This window comes from Somniosus microcephalus, chromosome 33, assembly GCF_052327205.1.
Source record: "Somniosus microcephalus isolate GS21.2 chromosome 33, FLI_Smic_1.0, whole genome shotgun sequence".
NCBI lineage: Eukaryota > Metazoa > Chordata > Chondrichthyes > Squaliformes > Somniosidae > Somniosus > Somniosus microcephalus.
Window position 1 is genome coordinate 32,313,011 of NC_141019.1, and position 19,767 is coordinate 32,332,777.

Sequence of the window (19,767 nt, forward strand, 5' to 3'; positions counted from 1 at the left end):
TGTGGTGATGGGTTTTCACACGTGTTTGATGAATGGCTGACCAAAAACCAGGAAACATTTTGTAATAACTTTGGAAATACAAAAATAGTAACCAATACAATATTTCATTGGACTAAAAAATGTTAGCTAAAAGATTCAAAAAAGAAATTATGGAAATACTGAAAAATGCTCCTTTTTGTGGTAGGTTTACACACGTGCTAACTGTGCTAACCCGAAACAGCATTCGTATAAAATCACACGGTAGGTACAGATCAGAATGGCCATTCATCCCAGCAGAGCTGATCCATCCATCCAGAAAAACCTACAATCCCTCTATCATGGCATTTTGAATAACTCCACTACCCTACCCAGATATAAAAATACTGGAAATGTATAACAGGTCTGTCTGCATCTGTAAAGAGAAACAACAGATGAATGTTTCGGGTGTAGACCCCTCCTCATACTGCAAGATGATTGTGCCCTTTAATAGAGCTCAAAAGGAAGGGGGAAGCAAGCAGTTCTGCCATTCAGCAGTTTGAGCCTATTCCCTCCCCTGTGTTACTGTCATGGCTTACCTTGAAGTAGAGGTGACCATATGGAAGTAAATGATGTTCAGTGGTGTTCTTTTCTATACTGTTGAGCCTCATGTACTTCGATATGGTCATCTGTTTCTTTTGAGACTAATCAGTCCCAGTTTTAAGCTGTGGATGGATGTAAAATTGGGGGGGAAAGCAAAATCATGTGTTTCTGTTTCTTCTCACTGTGTCGGTTAGGCCAGCAATTTCCTTCGTGCTTTCCGAACTATTCCAGAGGCCTCTGCTTTGGGGTTGATCTTGGCTGATTCCGATGAAGCGACCGGGAAGGTGAATCTGGGCCGACTGATCCAGAGCTGGAACCGATTTATATTGACACAACTACACCAGGAGACGCAGGAGCAGGAGGGCCCACAGGCCTATCGGAGTGTCATGGGGAGGTGAGACAGCACTATCGTAATGTGGACTGAACCTGAGTTTGTACGGATTTATTCGTATCCAATACACAGGCAATATGCAACACCATGTGCTGCTAAATGCAGGATTGTCACATGCTTGAAGGGAATCCTTAATCAGTAGCCCCACAATTGTGACATCACAGAGCAGCCGCTTCTGAATAAGAATACTCTTTAATAATCAGTTTTCTCCAGTGGGCAGCTGACAGTATCTGTGATAAATGATGCAGATTTGAGACTTTGTTGTCTCGATGTGGGTGAATATAGGTTTGATTCTATTATTTTCACCCTTCTGCTGAGTTCTAAATCTCAGCCCCATTACTGCAGAGAGATGGTGGGGTGGAGAAGAGACTATATGGTTTGTGATGCCACCTGACCCTTTACATGACTAACATAGTTAAAGCATACACGAGCCTAATTGCTTGATCTATTTGTACCAAATAGAATATAAGATACTATTTAGATGCAATACTCTCTTAAACTCTTCCACTTTTCATTTCAGTACATTTGGATCCTCTGGCGAATCTGTGATTGGGAAGCTGTTTGGTTGTGAAGTTGAGAACTGTAGCACTTGTCGCTGTGGGAAGGAAACTGTTCGGGTTTCTTCGAGCCTGCTTTTCACGTTGCAGTACCCTGATATGAATAATGCTGGTGAGTAATGTACAGAGAATGGTGGGTATCCAGTTCGATCACAAGCAGTTCAGGACATTTTTATACTTTTAACACATTGGAGTGTGATGGACTCTCTCAAAACTTCTATATCGATTAAACTATCCGATTTCTTGAGGCATTACTTATAAAATAGCGTATTCCAACTTACTACTGTATAAGGAGCTGATTAACTTGGTCTGTCCCTTTAAGGCCACACAGTCTGGTTGCCCTAACTAGGCACATCCTGAGGCCAGTTATAGGCTTATTCCTGTTAAGTTCATTCTGAACTCAAATCATAGACTACTACAGCACAGAAGGCGGCCATTTGGCCCATCGTGTCTGCGCTGGGGCAATTTTCTCTATCGATTAGTAGCTGTTTGTAAAGTCTCCAGGTATTCCCCAAGGTCAAAAGATATCAACAGCAAATGACTGTTGTTGTACTTTTTTTAAGGATGATGTAAATTAGCATAGAGTACAGGGTGATCCTTGAAGTGTGGTTGTCTCAAAATGCTTTTTCTATCTATAATATATTAAAAATCTTGTGTCTGCATGGACTTCCTGTCAACTTTTCCCATTTATAAATTCCTATGTCCATATTTATAATGGAAACTCTATATAAACTTGTAATGCTTTAATTACACTCTCCCACCCACGGTGACATTGTAGCGCCAAAGTTTTGTGTCTCCCAGCTCCTCAGCCTGTATTGCAGAGAAAATCCTAGGATCCAACCAACTCTACCTCTTTCCCAAATTGCAATACGTTTTGGTATTTAACTAAAAATAATGAGATAAAATCAAAATTATATAAAAATGACAGAATGGATGACTTTAAAATGGGAACTAAATTACATCTATGCATCCTGGTCCAATTATCCCCCGCCCTCTAACCCTGCTTCACCTGAAGATTACACTTGGTCTTTCTTGTCTTCCCGTGTGCAACACAATGGGAGATCAACTAGCAATATATTGCGCCTCGTGTATGATGGGCACTTCCTATTAGTCTCTCACTTCTGTAACTCTTTACCCTTTGTTGATTTAGCTCAAGGTAAAGCAACAGTAAATCAGAACTGAAGAGCTACATAGCATTTGAATCAAAGGCAAGGCAAGTAGCTAGAAAGCTGTCGGGGAAGCTATGAAGGGCTTGTGAAAATAACAAATCCTGAATGACCAGTCAGAAGAACCTACCAATAATCATTTTAAAAAAGCACCAACCAAATCACTCAGTTTTTGAAACCGAAATCATTCCCAATTTTTCCTTTCTGAAAATTCTGATGTCCGAAATGAGATTTTGAACAAAATAGAAACAGAAAATTAAGTTTTGTAAGACTGTGACTAAATTTGCAACTGGGCAGGAGCTGATATTGTGAAAAGGGAAATCTATCTGCTTTGTATATATTCTGTGAACTTAAAGCTGTCTGAAAAATGGCACACTGATTGATCTCCGTTCTTTATTGTCCAAATGTGTAAAATGCCTCTTTTGACTTTAGACAAAACTATTCGACAGTATGAGTTTGCTGAAGTGCTGAAGAGAAGTATTTGCCTTGAACAGAACACCCAGGCCTGGTGTGAAAACTGTGAGAAGTACCAGCCTACGGTTAGTATATTTGGGCTGGGGGGAATTTTCAGCCGGTAAAGTCTTGGTATATTTGCCAGCAGCTGTGTATAAAACCAGAATTACACCACGACCTGACCTAATGTGTGATGTATGGGGTATAATGGGTCAGTTGGAAGGGAGTAACCTGATGAGCGGGCTCAGGTCATGGTGTCAACTTCTGAGAAGTTTGAGGGGTTTGTCCGATTGTTTTAGAATGTCCTAACTATTCTTGTGTATTGAGACTGTTTAGTAACCTATGAAAGGTGATTTTAGATTCAGATTTGATTAAGTTTGGTACACATATTCATACATATTCCAAATTAACACTATGTAGCATTTCATACATTGTGAAAATGTGCAAATTGGGTTGTATTAATCAGTGAAGAAGTACAGGAACTGTTGACTCCCCATTTATGTAGCTAATGGAAAGATTTTTAGCATTTAAATAGGAATCTTACTGCAAAAGTAAAACAGCTGTGCACTTCCAGCATTGTTAATTTTAATGATTCGTTATTCTCAAAAGTCCAAATTCCTTGATTGATTAATTCAGTTTACAATTTGTCAAGACACCCAAGAATACCTTTTACATTTGAATGTAGCAGGGCCATTACAGCCTATCTGCAGAAAATAATAATTGAACTGTTCCAAAAAATTCTAAAAAAAAACCAAGGCTGCCTGGTTCACTAGCAGTGCCATGAAGTAACAGGTTGCAGCCTGTGATTACTCTCGCAGGGTATTTCTGGTCTTTGAGCTAAGTGGAAATTAGTGCCTTTCATATCACCATTGTGCCATCTTGTGGCACTGTATCAAAACATGTGCCGTACACTGCCACAAATCAATCTGTTAAAGTTCCAGTGTTGACTGGACATTGTGTTTTGTTCCAGGTTCAAACCAGGAATATTCGATGCTTGCCTGATGTTCTTGTTATTAACTGTGAAGTTAACAGCACAAAGGAAGCTGAATTCTGGAAATGCCAAGCTGAGGTCTGTAAAAAAGAAAAAAAAGACTTGCATTTCTACAGCGCCTTCCACGACCACTGGACGACGTCCCAAAGCACTTTACAGCCAATGAAGTACTTTTGAAGTGTAGTCACTGTTGTAATGTGGGAAATGCAGGAGCCAATTTGCGCACAGCAAGCTCCCACAAACAGCAATGTGATAATGACCAGATAATCTGTTTCTGTTATGTTGATTGAGGGATAAATATTGGCCCAGGACACTGGGGGGAACTCCCCTGCTCTTCTTCGAAATACTGACGTGGGATCTTTTACATCCACCTGAAAGAGCAGATGGGACCTCGGTTTAACATCTCATCCAAAAGACGGCACCTCCAACAGTGCGGCGCTCCCTCAGTACTGCACTGGGAGTGTCAGCCTGGATTTTGTGCTCCAGTCTCTGGAGTGGGACTTGAACCCACAACCTTCTGACTCAAAGGCGAGAGAGAGTGTTGCCCACTGAGCCACGTCAAAGAGGAATTAATTGTCATTATTTCAAAATTACTTGCTTTATAAATCTGCTAGAATTATTTTAAGGGGTTACATCCCAATATGGAAAGTAGGAAGTGGTCTTCTCTCTTTTAAGGAGATTCTGGAATTAACAAATAAAGCAAAAATGGAAAATGTAAAAGAAAAAAAGTCTTGCATTTATATAGCACCTTTTACAACCTCGCAGCATCCCAAAGTGCTTTGCAACCAACAAAGTACTTTTTGAAGTGTAGTCTCTGTTGTAATGGAGTTCCTAACTTGTGCAGACTTGGGTGGCGAGGAAAGGAGATGACTCCAACATTTCCCTAGTTGAAGAGAAAGTCAGTGGCAGTAACTGCAGGCAACTTTGGAGCACCTCTTCAGTGGCTAGTTGGAGCGGTGTTGGTAGGTGCTTGAGAGCAGGTTGCCTGATGGAATGAAATGTGCTGCAGTGGTTTAAGGGAATGTAAAAAGCTGAGAGAAGCTTTAAATGGGAGAAAATTGAGGAACTGTATTATCAGAGCCCAGCATGCTGCACCAGAATATGACAATGTGGGTTTGCTGCCTCCGGCTAAACTTCCATTCTCAGTTGTGTTGTTATGGGAGGTTTCTGAACAAAGCTCAGACACTCTCGCAAGGAACGAGAGAAAAGCAGAATGAATCATTCCGAGGCCACTTTATCACATCTCCCAGTAGCCAGACTCGGAGCAGTATGCTGGATGCTTAGGAGCTGGTTGGCTGTGTCATGGGAAGGCAAAGGAGGGGTGAGCGAGATAAAGTTACCTTTTTGAAAGGAGGGCATTTTCCTTCCAAAAGGAGAATAAATTAACAAAACTAATCAAAACTGCATGCACTGGTTGAAGAGAGAGGGAATTTCTTCATCCCGAGCTGATGACTGGCCTAAGACGATGATTTATTTGCCCCCTTAATCACTGAAATTTTACTTTGGCGATAACTACCCCCCCCCCCCCCCCCCCCATTTTATTGACATCTGTTACATTTGTGTCTTCAGATCTAACTTTCATCAATCCGTTTTGCTGCTTCAGTATACCTTGTATTGTACAATATGTTGCACAGACTTGCTGTGTGTAGCTATTCAAAATGATGTTTGATTTTCAAAAAGGCTATCGATCCAAGAATGATAGTTCTGTGGGAGAGATACTCGGTTCATTTCTGTAGTGGCCATTCATTTATCTAATAGCTGGTCCTGCCATACAGGCAATGCTGTATCGGATCAAACTATTGTACCAGTCAGGTGATATTTTGATAAGGATCAAATACCGGACACACTTTATGGTTAAATAGGAACAGGAGGCGGTCATTCAGCCCCTCGAGCCTGTTGGTCCATTCAGTTAGATCATGGCTGATAAATACTATTTTAAATTTCAACTGTCCTAGCATCCACAGCCTTTTGGGGGCGAGAATTACAGATTTTTACTACTCTTTGTGTGGAAAAACTGTTTGCTGATTTCACCCCTGAACGGCCTGGCTCTAATTTTAAGGTTATACCCACTTGTTCTGGACTGCCCACCACATACCAGAGGGAATAGTTTCTCTGTATCTACCCTATCAAATCTCTTATTCATTTTAAATGCCTTGATTAGATCATCCCTCAACCTTCGATACTCAAGGGAATACAAGCCAAGCTCATGCAACCTTCCCTCATAATTTAAGCGGTGGTGTCATGCTGGTGAATCTGCACTGTACCCCTTTCCAAGTCCAATATATCTTTGCTGAAGTTCGTTGCTACGAGGTGTACTACTGTATTGTACAGACCAGGAAGGTTCTAGATTTGACCTGGTATGTGCTAAGTTAGCTTATCTTAGCCAGGGCAGCAGTTGGGACTCTACAATTTGTTTCTGCTACCTACCCTAGCTCTGGGTTACTATCAGCCAGGGCTCCCACTCTGGATTACTATTCAGTAATCCCTGCTAGAAAGTGCACGTGACTGGACGTCAGGTGAGGATGGGATTGAGCTCCGCTACAGTGCCCTTCGTGGCAAGTGCTTGTAGGGGCTGTTGAGTGAGAACAGGATGGGGTTTGACTGATCCTTTCTATGCCTGAATAGCATGCTGACTCGCTGTTTAGGGTCACGTGAATAATGGCCACTTAAATGAGATACCAGGTACTCTGAGTCAGCATGTTCAGCAGAGGAGAAAATTGGGGATGGGGGCAGTTTAAATACAACTTTACGCTGGTGGCTTAAAGTTTTTGAATATTGCTATAGTGATGTTTTATTTTGTGACAGTACGAATTGCACAACAAAATGAGGAAGGAAGATTTGGAAGCAATGAAAATGAAAGAAAATAACCCAACAGAATGGTAGGTTTGCTTTTTTCAGTCCTTTTCTTTCAGCATGAGTGACGAGTTTGTTTATAATGTAACTTAGTTCAAGTGCTTTTATTTAATAACATTGGGAGAACTGCATGTGCACGCACAATTACCTTCCCTTTGTGTTCAGTTCAAGAACAACATATTGTCTCTCAGCTGTTCACGAGAAACAAGAGTTCCTGGCCCAAATAATTAAAAAAAAAAAAAAAAAAAAAAAAAAAATCCAGAATGCTTACAAAGTGGGTGTAATATCACAGATTGATATCTAAGGGTAGACCTTTGTGCCTGTGATACTCTGATCTGTGCTCATAGTGAGCCAGATATTTCAGTGAAGGAGCGAACTAGGAAAATCTACCCTCCAGTTTTGGAAGGGCTTTGAAGACTGGTTTATACTCCTATGGTCTGTCATCAGAACCCACATTCCAGTTAGTTTATTACACTGTAATTCAAATAAATGATCCAGTCAATGGGAAATGATGTGCGCAAAACTCCACCTTTCCCCTCCTGCCATGGTGAATGAATACTTGGATCTGTTATACCACCAGCCAGCCCAGAATTGTTTTTTTTCCTCCCCAAATCTGTCTTCTTACATAGAGCTTGTTGGACCTTCTAAATGTGCTTAGTTAGAAACTATACATAATTTTAGATGCTTTAGTGTAAACAGTGGATAGGAAACATTTAACAAAACAGTCATGGTATTACCATCAAGAATTCCAGTAAACAGTGTTTGGGGACTGTGGAGCAATGTGACAACACAACCTCGTGTGACTGCTTTTAATTATCTGAAGATTTCAGCTGCTACAGCAGACCATTGCTTGGTGTTCTGGGTATCCATTTGCTTCAGAGATCCCTGCACCTCCTGAACATGACCAGCCAGCATCTCTGTACAGAACTGAGATCCCTGCACCTCCTGAACAAGACCAGCCAGCATCTCTGTACAGAACTGAGATCCCTGCACCTCCTGAACAAGACCAGCCAGCATCTCTGTACAGAACTGAGATCCCTGCACCTCCTGAACAAGACCAGCCAGCATCTCTGTACAGAACTGAGATCCCTGCACCTCCTGAACAAGACCAGCCAGCATCTCTGTACAGAACTGAGATCCCTGCACCTCCTGAACAAGACTAGCCAGCATCTCTGTACAGAACTGAGATCCCTGCACCTCTTGAACAAGACTAGCCAGCATCTCTGTACAGAACTGAGATCCCTGCACCTCCTGAACAAGACCAGCCAGCATCTCTGTACAGAACTGAGATCCCTGCACCTCCTGAACAAGACCAGCCAGCATCTCTGTACAGAACTGAGATCCCTGCACCTCCTGAACAAGACTAGCCAGCATCTCTGTACAGAACTGAGATCCCTGCACCTTCTGAACAAGACCAGCCAGCATCTCTGTACAGAACTGAGATCCCTGCACCTCCTGAACAAGACCAGCCAGCATCTCTGTACAGAACTGAGATCCCTGCACCTCCTGAACAAGACCAGCCAGCATCTCTGTACAGAACTGAGATCCCTGCACCTCCTGAACAAGACCAGCCAGCATCTCTGTACAGAACTGAGATCCCTGCACCTCCTGAACAAGACCAGCCAGCATCTCTGTACAGAACTGAGATCCCTGCACCTTCTGAACAAGACCAGCCAGCAATTCAGTACAGAACTGAGATCCCTGCACCTCCTGAACAAGACCAGCAAGCAATTCAGTACAGAACTGAGATCCCTGCACCTCCTGAACAAGACCAGCCAGCATCTCTCTCAAAGAACAGAGGGAACCCATGAAACTACATCAAAATGAAGTTTTGAAAAAAATGCCCATTTCTTTTACTGTCCCATAAGCATTTTCTTTTTATTTCTCAAGTAAGCAGTCTTTTTTCAAAAGGAAGCAAATTAAGTTATTTTGCTAACTATTAATATATCTGAAATTGCACATAACTGGTATAAATAGAATAGCCCATGGCTACCTTTTCTGGTATGGTATTTATATAATTTGCAAACCTGACCGATGGTATCCCACTCGTCTCCTGGGATGATCTCTATCATCACTTGAGCGATCGTACATAATACAAAGTTCCATTTACAAGTAGATGCTTTAATTTTTTTCAGGGAAGCACTTTGTAACGCAGAAGGGCTAAGCTTCTATACATCAATTGAGGAACTGAAAAATATTTGGATCCCATGTTCTATCAAGATGAAGCTGACTAAAAATAAGGAGCTGGAAGTCACAAATTGGACTGAAAATGAAGGCGTATGTAACTATTTCTAGGCTTTTATCCCTTGATGTATCTTTACTAACCTTCCCTTAAAGGATTGATTCTGATGTCTGTAACGTTTTAGTGAGGATCAGAAAGGTAATCAAACACTAAATCCAGGTGACGGTACAGTGGAGCTGTAATAGGAAAGCTCATATAACCAGGTTATGATCTGAATTGATGGAATTGCAAAGCAGGGGCTCGGCAGTTCCCCTTTTAGTTGGAAAATTCAGAGGGTGAGCTGCTGTACACGTTTTAATGGCCAGTTACAGAGCAGCTTGGGCTCAGAGGTGGAAGCAGATTGCATGCACATATTTTTCCTGAGGGGGTTAGTGTCTCTTCCACAACACATGAAAAAATTGTACACATTTGAGGGCCATAACCTGGAGAAAAGACTGTTTAAACAGAAAATTGTCTTGACTATTTCGTTTGCAGTTAATGAATTTTTCTGGTTACAGAAATGTTTGCAGCATTTATTCCTTTAAATTATTATACAGTAATATTAAATTTGAGGTGTAAAACCATTGGCATTCAACTGGTTATGTAAGTAACTCACTTTTGCACAGTAAAGTGCATAGGAGCTGTTGACTAAACTGAAATACTGCAGTATCTGTTATAGCTACTAGAGGGAGCATTGCTACTTGTATAGCTCACTGCGAGCCTAAGTGGCAGAAGCCTGGTATCAGTGTTCATGCAAGGTGGGTCCTTGTAATCTACTGGAGGATTGGAATATTCTGTACTGGACCCCCCTGTCCATTTCTCCTTCATGGCTGGTAATACCTAATACAACTCGGCTTCAGTTTAGTTGTAAGCGGTTTCAAAAATGTTGTCCATTAATTATATTTAATGCCACTTGTTGCATCCTGTTTAGAAATGTGCTGACCTGCATGCCCTCCCAGGGTTTCTTAAAGGGATTGAAAGTACCTTGTGTTTAGTCTCTGATAATGTATATTTTGCACATACTCCTATGTTTCCTATAGCATGCAAATCAATTTAGTTGTAGTCAGGATACTGGAAATTAAGACTTTTAAATATAACATTTCTGTAATTCTGATTTGCCATATTTTAACACTAATTTTTTTAAAAATTATTAAAACCCATTTTAAAAGAATAGCCAGACTAGACACAGGTGGTAGACAGATTGAGATGTGAGGCTCAACCATGATGTTGTACAGATCTACATCTCTGCAAAGGGGAAAGGAAGGGAAGCTGTCTCTCTCTCGGAGTTGGAGAGCGAGACCCCAGGACTGTGCCTAATGATTCACTGAGTGGTGTGGGGGGGGGAGGGAAGGGAAGCGACCTGGGAAACATTAATTTTAAAGATGTTTTGGAAATTACATATGGTTTCCACATTCCAACTTTATAGTTTAACTTTAACAGCGCAATTTTATGTTAATAACATAAATCTATTTTAAAGAGGCCCTTTTTTAGATGCTTTGAAATAATGAACATCAGAGCAGCTTTTACTTTTTAGTTAAAAAAATTCAAATGCATCAATATTGAGTTTGGTGTTTATTCAGTATGTTAATTTCCAGTACTTTCAAACTAGAACTCATTTGTTATGTAGAAGTTATTGAGCAAAGTAAGGTGGCTTACTGTTTACCGTGGTCCTGTCCTCTAGCTGAGTCCTTCAGAAGATGAGGAGAACACCTACTTGTACGATCTGGTAGTGACCGTGGCCCACATTTTAGATCCTCGGACTGGAGGCAGTCTTGTGGCTCATATTAAGGTTGGGGAAACATATCACCAGCGGAAGGAGGTACAGTATAATTTAGGTCCAAACATGTCTTGAAACTGGCATATTTTAGTGTGTCAATAGAGTGGTATTATCAGGAGTAAAACAGCTAATGTACTTTGTTGAAAAACTTAGAATTTTGCCTATGAAATATTCTATATGCTTCACTTTTCAAAACAAAACTTTATCAAACATTCATAATCAAGGATTGCTATCAGTATAACTGAAAATATATTTCTATAATACATTAATAAATGCAGTGTCTGGTATAGTTTGCCCTTCAAACCTTGCTGAATGTAAATGCAAGGAAACCTTTTCCAAATGCTTCCCCCCCTCCCCCCCACGCCTTTAAAAATTACGGCTACCAAAAAATGTGCTCACTTTTATTTTTACGGATGAGTATCTCAGCTCATGGTGATCATTCGAAAGCGTCAGTAAGGTCGTCTTCCTTTTCTGCCACAGTTGTTTTTTGCTGCCAGATGTTTTCTACACCTGTAATGAGAGTGGGCTGTTCCAGCCTGCTGTAAGTGATGCAGTTACCTCGACTGCTGTGCCAAGTTTTGTTAGAGGGGAAAAAAATCAAGTTTACGAAATGTAAAGCAGGGTAATATTGTAAGATGCATCATTTTAGGATCTTGGCAGATCATTAATTGACCTTGTTGCAGCCGGACCCGAAACTCCTGTCCACTGTCCTTCCAAAACAGTGGAAGTAATCTCGGAAACCTTATCATGTGAGATTTCAATGAGCAGAGATGGAGATTTGGCAAATGGCAGTTGCTAATTTTAAAATGCAAGAACCTTTCTATTTTTACAAGTCATAGGTTGGTATTTGGCAAGGTTTTACCACTGAGCCACCAGCACTTTAAACCATAGATTTCCAAACTTGGTCCCTGGACTCAAGCCTGCACTACAGCATCACTGAGGGCATCAGGTTCTGTATTTGTTGACTTGCTAGAATACTATTTCTGTTGCTGTATATTAATAATAAAAACATTCTCTGCAATGATAGCACTGTTTTCATTTGGGTAGCTGACACTCTTTTGGAATTAGGACAGGGGCCCTTGGGAATGTGTTGATGTTTGCAAGGGTTCCCCAATGCAGTAATGTTTGGAAACTGCTGCCTTAAGCCAGGGTTTAACATCTGTATCTCATGCAGTATTCTTATGTTTCAGGGTGTCACTCACAAACAGTGGTATCTGTTTAATGACTTCCTCATAGAACCAATTGACAAGGTAATAAATGATTAGTGACTCATTTTTATCTTTTTCATGGTGTTTTGTAACCATATTGAGGGGGAGGGGAAGGGACAATTCTGCTGTCCTCTTATTTGTAGAAAAATTTGAAATGCATTCTTTGTGTCTGTTTGCGATTTTGCCCTAAGTACCAATTAGGAATCTTTCTCCATGAAAGGTTATGTAAATACAGATTACATAAAATAATTCTCCTCTCTTTCCCACCCCTGATGTATGTTGGTAGCCTGGTGGAAGCAAACTGACTATCGATACTACTCCTGCTAAGGAAAGTGCCACTACAGTCATTCGTAACCCATAACTCCACATGGTGCTGAGTTTCAGATTGCGACTGTGTCACTGCAGGGAAGCGTGAGTGGAGCCAGGAGCTTTAATGTGCAGAGAAAAGATCACTCTTGCACAATTTCTAGTGATGGTTTCAGAGTAGTAGTGACATAGTAAGTGGAAGGGGAGGGGCAAAAGAGATGCCTACCCTCAATAAAATGTATTTATGTCTCTGCCCCACCTATGATAGTGACCAATCGAGTGGAACAGTATAAAGGTATCCTAGTGAACTGTGCCAGAGTATGGAATGCAGGTTTGTGCCCTGGTTCCATGTATAGCAAGCTCCCAACATTAGTTGGCTGACCAGTAAGACATTTTTGAAGATTGTTGAGATTGGGGTTTATTTAAATGTTTGCATTTTTTTTGCAGTGTGAAGCTGTGCAGTTTGATTTGAGTTGGAAGATCCCCTGTATTCTATACTACGCTCGGCGGAATCTGAATTCCAAGTACGATTTAACCAGTAGGTAACATTTAATTCATGAATTGCTGACTGGAGATGAATAGGCTGATCTGAAAGAAGCCCAAATCTACTCCACCTCCGCTACAGCAGAATTTGGGCAGTGCTTTGCATGCTGCAGTTAGGTGGTTGTCCCCTAACAGTATATGTGTAAACGTGGCAAGAAAAAGTGGGGCCTCCTGTCCAGTGGCCATATAAGAGAGAGATGCTCCATGATGGCTGTAAGCGAGGAAAATCTGGATGGTAAAACAGAACTAACAGACTCGGGTGTTACCCAGATCAATAGTTTATTACGAGTGCACACGGGAGAACCACCTCAGCCAACCCCAGCTGGAGGCACCGTTCTCAGAGGAAAAGTGACAATACAGCTTAGTTTATACAGTTTATTAGACAACACCCACTTATTACTAATGGGGTGTATACATGGGAATATTGATACTTCATTGGTTTACATGGTTAATCAATCAACTACTAAGCCTGTCCTTCGAACTCGAGTACCCCCTGAATACGTCAGTAAAAAGCTTGTCGACTGTAGGAGACTTCATATTCATGAGCTATCTCTTACTCTTGTTATCGGTATGGGAAAGTATTTTCCAGCAGAGACATGAAAATCTGGATACAAAGCCACATTGAATTATGCAGCTGGCTGACTACTTCTTCAAGGCCTTATTTGCTGCTGCTTCTTAATCGTGCCTTTGTACTCTTATCTCCTCCAAGAACAGGCAACATTTCAGAATGCCTTTGGTCAGCTAATTTCTATTTGTTAGTCTAAAAGGGTTAATATAGCCAAGTATCCCATGGTGCTTTGCGTTTGTTTTCCAGCTAACAAGGCTAAATGGTACCTTTCAGATAGTTTTATACCGGTCGAATATTGAGGACCCCTTTATATCCCTTAAACCAAATTTTATCCTAACAATGGCTCAGTGGGTAATGGTAATGGCACTGTTCAGTGTAATCTTGAGCTGTACAGACCAGAAAGATCCCATGTTTGAATCCCAGTCTCTGCTGAGTTTGCTGACATCGCCTGGGGCAGCAGAAAGGATTGCTTCAGCACCTCTGGGCTAGAGAACTGGAAAATCATCCAGGGTCCCTGCTGCTGATCACTATCCACTCATGAAGAATGACTACTTGGGCAAGGTACAGGAGGGCTGCCATCCCATACACAATTGTGGTCCAGAATGAGTCCGTGCCTTTAGCAGAGAAAACTGGTGCAGTGTAGGGGCGGGGGGAAGCAGAGACTTTATAGCTGCATGCAAAACCATCTTGGTTTTTAAAGAGAAGCTTTTATGCTAAAAATGCATTTTTCAGTAGTTTTAATTGCAAACAAAGCCCACTGACAACTGTGGGCTGTTGCTGCTGCACTCAACGTTCCCGTTGAGCTGTGCGGCCACGCAACAGTCTGGAGTCCTGTGCAGGCCAGGCCGCTCACCGGCTTTTCAATGCAAGAAACCGCGCATGCGCAACAATGTGAATGGACCGCGCAGCCAATGAAAGGGACCACGCACCCAGGAAATAAAATTAGAGGGAACGTTGGCTGCACTGTGGAGTAATCCAGTTCTTAACAGTTCTTCTTTAACTTTCTGGTGCTTCCTGTGGTATGTTGTTGGTAGGACAACATAACTAGCAGCCTGTGCCGTTTTTGCACAGCACAATTAGCTCATTCGACTTGCCACAGAATAATACTTAAAACATAGATGTGAATAAGGCAGCCAGAATGCGATACATAAAGGAGAAGCAATTTTTATTTTGCTAGTTAAAATGTTGGTGTGTGTTGGATTTCTCTGCCAACAGCAGAAGGTATTGAACACTTACTGGAGGAGATTGTTTGTAAACTATTTAAAGGGGACTGTTTTAATGATTCTCGTACCTTTATCTTTTTCCCATCCTGACTTTCTTTTTATTCATCCCTTTCCTTTATTTAGTTTTACAAAGAATTTACAGCACCGAAAGAGGCCATTCGGCCCAACAGGTCTGTGCTGGTGACCTGTTCATATAGGGGTTTGGCTTTTCTGTTGAAACAATCAAATGTGTCTCTTTTCTCTGTGCCTAATTCAGTCTGTGTATTTCCCATAATGTATTTTAAATGAAACACACCAGTAAATAATTCCAATATTTTGCTAAATAATAAATATCTATTAAGTGTATCCCAAACACAGCAATGATATCATTCGAGGGGTGCGCACAATTTGCTGCGCTATTCTTGCTGTGGGAATTCTGAGGCAGCCATTTTGTAAATGGCCAGAATGCTGGGGCCCGAAACCTGGCTGATTTGGTGGTGCTGCCATTTTTTTTCATTCCTGTGTCCAACTTGGGGATATTTTTCTCATAGCTGAGTTGAATTGCCAATATTTTCTAATCTCCAGTGCGTACACTGACCAGCTAATTACACGCCCACTTTATCAGTAACCTTGAAATTGTTTGTTTTTCCCCTTTCAGTAAAGAATCCAATTGAAACTAGTGTTTTGCTGGCAGAGGCATCTCTTGCTCGAAAGCAGCGAAAGTGTCATGCAACTTTTATCCCACTAATGCTGAATGAAATGCCCCAGCTCAGTGACTTGGTGGGCTTGGATGCAGAGTTTGTCACACTGAATCAGGTACGTATGTTAAACAATTTGTCAAAGGCGGTCAGTTTTGCAAACTTACCTGGGGAAAGTGTCTTTCTTAAGTGCAAATAATCAAAATTTTATAATACTCCAATTTTACCTCAGATTTTCTCCTAACTTTATTTTTAATTGACCAGTTATCTGCCTTCCCTCATTTCCCTCTCCCAAGTCCAGAAGGTGAGATAGTGTGGGCAATGGATTTTTCCAGTAACTATTAGTGACACCAATTAACAATTGGTGAGTGACTGGCACGTATGGCTAAATCATGTGGTCTTTGTGGAAATGTATAGAATCATAGAAATTTACAGCACAAAAGGAGGCCATTTGGCCCATCATGTCTATGCTAGAAAAGTTTACAAGCCAGCCAGGAACTGGTTTGTTTTGAGGAGTACATAATGTTCCCTAGTGAAATTAAATCAGATTTTTAAAAAATGTTTTAAGATAATGAATTATTTGAATATTAAGAGACTCTTAATAAAGTTTTAAGTTTATTCATATTAATCAAAGTAGTGCAGAGATTAGGTGTATAATTGGGAGTGTGACTTTTTTTGGAAGAAAATTAAAAATACAATAATCTACTTCAAGTATGTAAATCTTTTGGTCATCTCTGAATCCAAAGTTGATGGCACTCTTTTATTTGCTGATGTCACGTGGTTGATTTTGCTGGTTTGTGATGTTTTACACTTCTTGTTGCTCACAGGAAGAGGCAGAGCTGCGCAGCGATGGAACAAAATCCACCATCAAACCCAGCCAAATGTCAGTGGCCAGAATCACGTGTGTGCGAGGTCAGGGACCGAATGAGGGTGTTCCCTTCATTGACGATTATATCTCCACACAGGAGCAGGTAATGTGATGAGCACTAGTGCTGCTGATCTTACAGTCTAATTTGGGTGACCTCTGTTTTGCAGTTGATATATACAAGTATATTGTTTAATATTACTAATGTAAATCATTACAGAGCACTCTACTTAATCTATTGTCAGACACTGTATTCGCCGTTCGTTCCTGGGTTTTAAGTCCACTGTGCTGGTATTAATTTCTCTTGGCTAAGCAGAGAGGCACCAAATCGAGATCAAGCATCTTGCCACAGCAGGAGTGGAAATCCTGACCGCTCAGTGTGGCACCAACATCGACCTGAGTCTGCAGTGTGTGGGGAGAAGAAAGCATCACTTCTGTTGATTAAATGTTATTTAGATTCGATCTGAAAATGATTTTGTGTGCTTATTCCACAAGTTTTGTCTTTTTGAAAAAACAATAGGTTGTGGACTACCTGACTCAGTATTCTGGAATCAAACCTGGGGACCTTGATGCCAAAATCTCATCCAAGCACCTAACCACCTTGAAGTCAACATACCTGAAACTGAGATTCCTCATTGATGTTGGAGTGAAGTTTGTGGGACACGGGCTGCAGAAGGACTTCAGAGTCATAAATCTTATGGTAGGTTTAAAAAGTTCACTTAAATAGAATAGAATCATAGAATAGTACAGCACAGAAGGAGGCCGTTCGGACCATCGAGTCTTTAGGATAAACCACCTGTAATGACATCCTGTACTTGTGGACATTGCCACCATCTCCCTTCCTCAACTCCTATTCCATCAAATCTTGCTGTGCTGGTAGCTGGCCTCCTGGTTGTCCTGGCCATCTTAATGGCACTGCCAAAGGGAGAAAACGGTGTTGAGAACAGAGGATCAGTGAGGAAATGTTCAATTTCACTTCGATACACCGTACTTTGTTATGGATACTTAATTAGGATAAGTCTGGATTTATTCTAGGGTGGGAGGAGCCCGAGAGGATGCTTTTTTTAAACACTAGAATCACAGCACAGAAACCGGCCACTCAGCCCATCAGTTCTGTTTTTCTCATTTGAAGAGAATTCCACATTTGAAGATTTTTTTTTTTCCCTAACCTTTTTAATTTTTGTGATGATAAGTTGGTGCTCCCTTGTTACTGTCTCGCCGACCTGTTCAACTATACAGTGAAGTTCGCTTGTACCTTTGCTACATGGCACACAGTGATTTTATATGTTCATAATAATGTGCAGTCTAACCAGAACAAAGGAACGCACTGATCCTTGATGGATTTTGTCTGATTTGCTGCATTATATCCACAAATGTTTTTTTTATAACTGCAGATGCTGGAAAGACAGCAGGTCTGCCAGCACCAAAAAGAAAAAAGGTACAAATATAAAAATAAGTGCTTACAAATGTTAATTTAATATCCCCAAAAGTGACAATAGGTTAGAGTCATATTTTCAGCAGCTTTTTTTTCCTTCTAAGGGAGACCCCCTCTGTGTCCCCTTAGTCTTTCCCATAAAGATCTGCAGCTACTGGGAGAGTGCAAACTGGTGATTTTTAGGGGGAGCCCAACTGACGTCAGTCCCAAATGTGGAAGTTAGATGGGTTTCAGTATGAGCTGCATTGTTTCTGACAGATGATGCACAATGGGACTCGTAATCTACCAAATCACTAAGTGACGTAACTTTGTTTTGTTACTGACCAGGTGGCATTTATTGCCCACTCCTAGTTGCCCTGAGGGCTTTAGGAGTCGACCACATGTGGAGTCACATGCAGGCCAGATTGGGTGGGGGTGGCAGCTTCCCTTCCCTAGAGGACATTAGTGGACCAGTTCAGTTTTTACAATAATCTGGCAGCTTTCATGCTCATTTTCTGGTGCTGACCCACAAATTGCCAGATTTATTGAATTCAGTTTCACAACTTGCCATGGTGGGATTTGAAATCATGACCTCTGGGTTACTAGTCCAGTACCAGAACCATTAGGCTACCTTAACTCCAAGACTGGAGTTATTTATGCTGTTTTTTGTTGATGAACCACCAAGTTCCATTGTTTCTCTCTTTGAGGGGTATTTTCTCCTCTCCCTGCCTCTCGCGAAGGTGCTGAAGTTCTGTAGGAGTTGCCATTTTTCATACGAGTGTCAGCCGTAAGTGTTGGCAACCTAATTGACTGGAGGGCAAATTGGAAAGTGAGGCTGATCTTGACTTGCACTTCCAGCAAGGATCATTGAATAATAGTTTGGAGCAGGGGTCCTGACTTTTACTCTACGGTAGCGCAGAGGTGCTGAGGATAACTGTAGTGCTCTTATTGCCATCCCAACTGCATTTGTCGAACTACCACACATTGCAGTGCATTTAACAACCGAGGTCTTGGGAGCGGGAACGCCTTTATAAGAAAAAATAGCGGCGAAAACAAAATTAAGCCAATTTTCCAAGTGAGCATTATCAGTGGGCGAGGTTCCCTGTTGCTAGCATCTACTTGGTAAATGAGCACTAATGGCTTTATTCCATGGGACTTAATATGGCAGGAGGCTGCTGTGTTCTCTGTGATAGAGTTCTGCCTGTGATGTCAGTTCAGTGTGATGCAGGCTGGCTGTGGTGCATGTTGTAGAGAATAGCAGCCAAATTTGCAGTAATGTTGCAATAACCATAATCTTCAACAACAAAAAAACAACACTGGCGTAATCAAAGTTTAAAGAAACATAAGCAGTATAAATTTCTGGCCTGAGGGAAGACTGTTTAATAGGTTGCCATCACCGGGTTATACATGCGCCACCAGATCTATTGTGTGATTTCAGGAGTAGAAAAAGGCAAGTTTCAGAAATATTCCACCACCTCTGTTCAGTGTGGTGTAAATTGAATGCTGCTCCAGCCCAAGGAAATGTTCAGTGAGCTGGTTTTATAAATTTCAGTTTTAGTCTAATGTATTTCTCTCCCCATTTCCATCTTCAGATTCCAAAGGAGCAGGTGATAGACACTGTGTATTTGTTTCACATGCCTCGGAAGAGGATGATTTCGCTGCGTTTTCTTGCATGGTATTTTCTAGGTTTGTATTTGTTCTGGTTTAAGATTTTTAGCTTTTGTTAATGTCAGTCGATGTGCACCATTCCAAACGCCCCTGTAATCAGTTGCGGGTCATCACTTGCGGTGAATTACGTTGATGAGATTGCTGCCTGCATTGAGCTTGCTGAATTACGTGACATTAATTCTACCATTGCATGAAGCACACATGGAACCACCTGTAGGGGAAATGATACTCCCCAGTGTTTCAGTGAGATTACTGCCTGCTTTGTATTGGCTGAGCCCTGTTGACCTGGAAGGTCTCATCCCTGGTCTGTGTTGCGTTAGCTGACCTC

The 19,767-nt window shown here is 41.3% G+C and overlaps 1 protein-coding gene across 8 annotated transcripts in view; it reads left to right on the forward strand.

Moving 5' to 3' along the window:
• LOC147097109 (PAN2-PAN3 deadenylation complex catalytic subunit PAN2-like) overlaps positions 1 to 19,767 on the forward strand; it is a 52,858-nt gene that overhangs the window by 28,275 nt on the left and 4,816 nt on the right. For 7 of the 8 annotated variants that reach the window (XM_085972951.1, XM_085972953.1, XM_085972955.1 and 4 more), the window contains 13 exons: positions 753 to 952; positions 1,470 to 1,618; positions 3,105 to 3,211; positions 4,096 to 4,194; positions 6,922 to 6,995; positions 9,105 to 9,246; positions 10,872 to 11,009; positions 12,158 to 12,217; positions 12,929 to 13,019; positions 15,453 to 15,610; positions 16,320 to 16,463; positions 16,878 to 17,057; positions 19,364 to 19,457. In XM_085972951.1, coding sequence (XP_085829077.1) covers positions 753 to 952; positions 1,470 to 1,618; positions 3,105 to 3,211; positions 4,096 to 4,194; positions 6,922 to 6,995; positions 9,105 to 9,246; positions 10,872 to 11,009; positions 12,158 to 12,217; positions 12,929 to 13,019; positions 15,453 to 15,610; positions 16,320 to 16,463; positions 16,878 to 17,057; positions 19,364 to 19,457 — 1,636 coding nt within the window. Of the gene's footprint in view, positions 1 to 752; positions 953 to 1,469; positions 1,619 to 3,104; positions 3,212 to 4,095; positions 4,195 to 6,921; positions 6,996 to 9,104; positions 9,247 to 10,871; positions 11,010 to 12,157; positions 12,218 to 12,928; positions 13,020 to 15,452; positions 15,611 to 16,319; positions 16,464 to 16,877; positions 17,058 to 17,751; positions 17,796 to 19,363; positions 19,458 to 19,767 lie in introns of all 8 variants that reach the window. The other variant, XR_015074491.1, reaches the window with a different exon arrangement.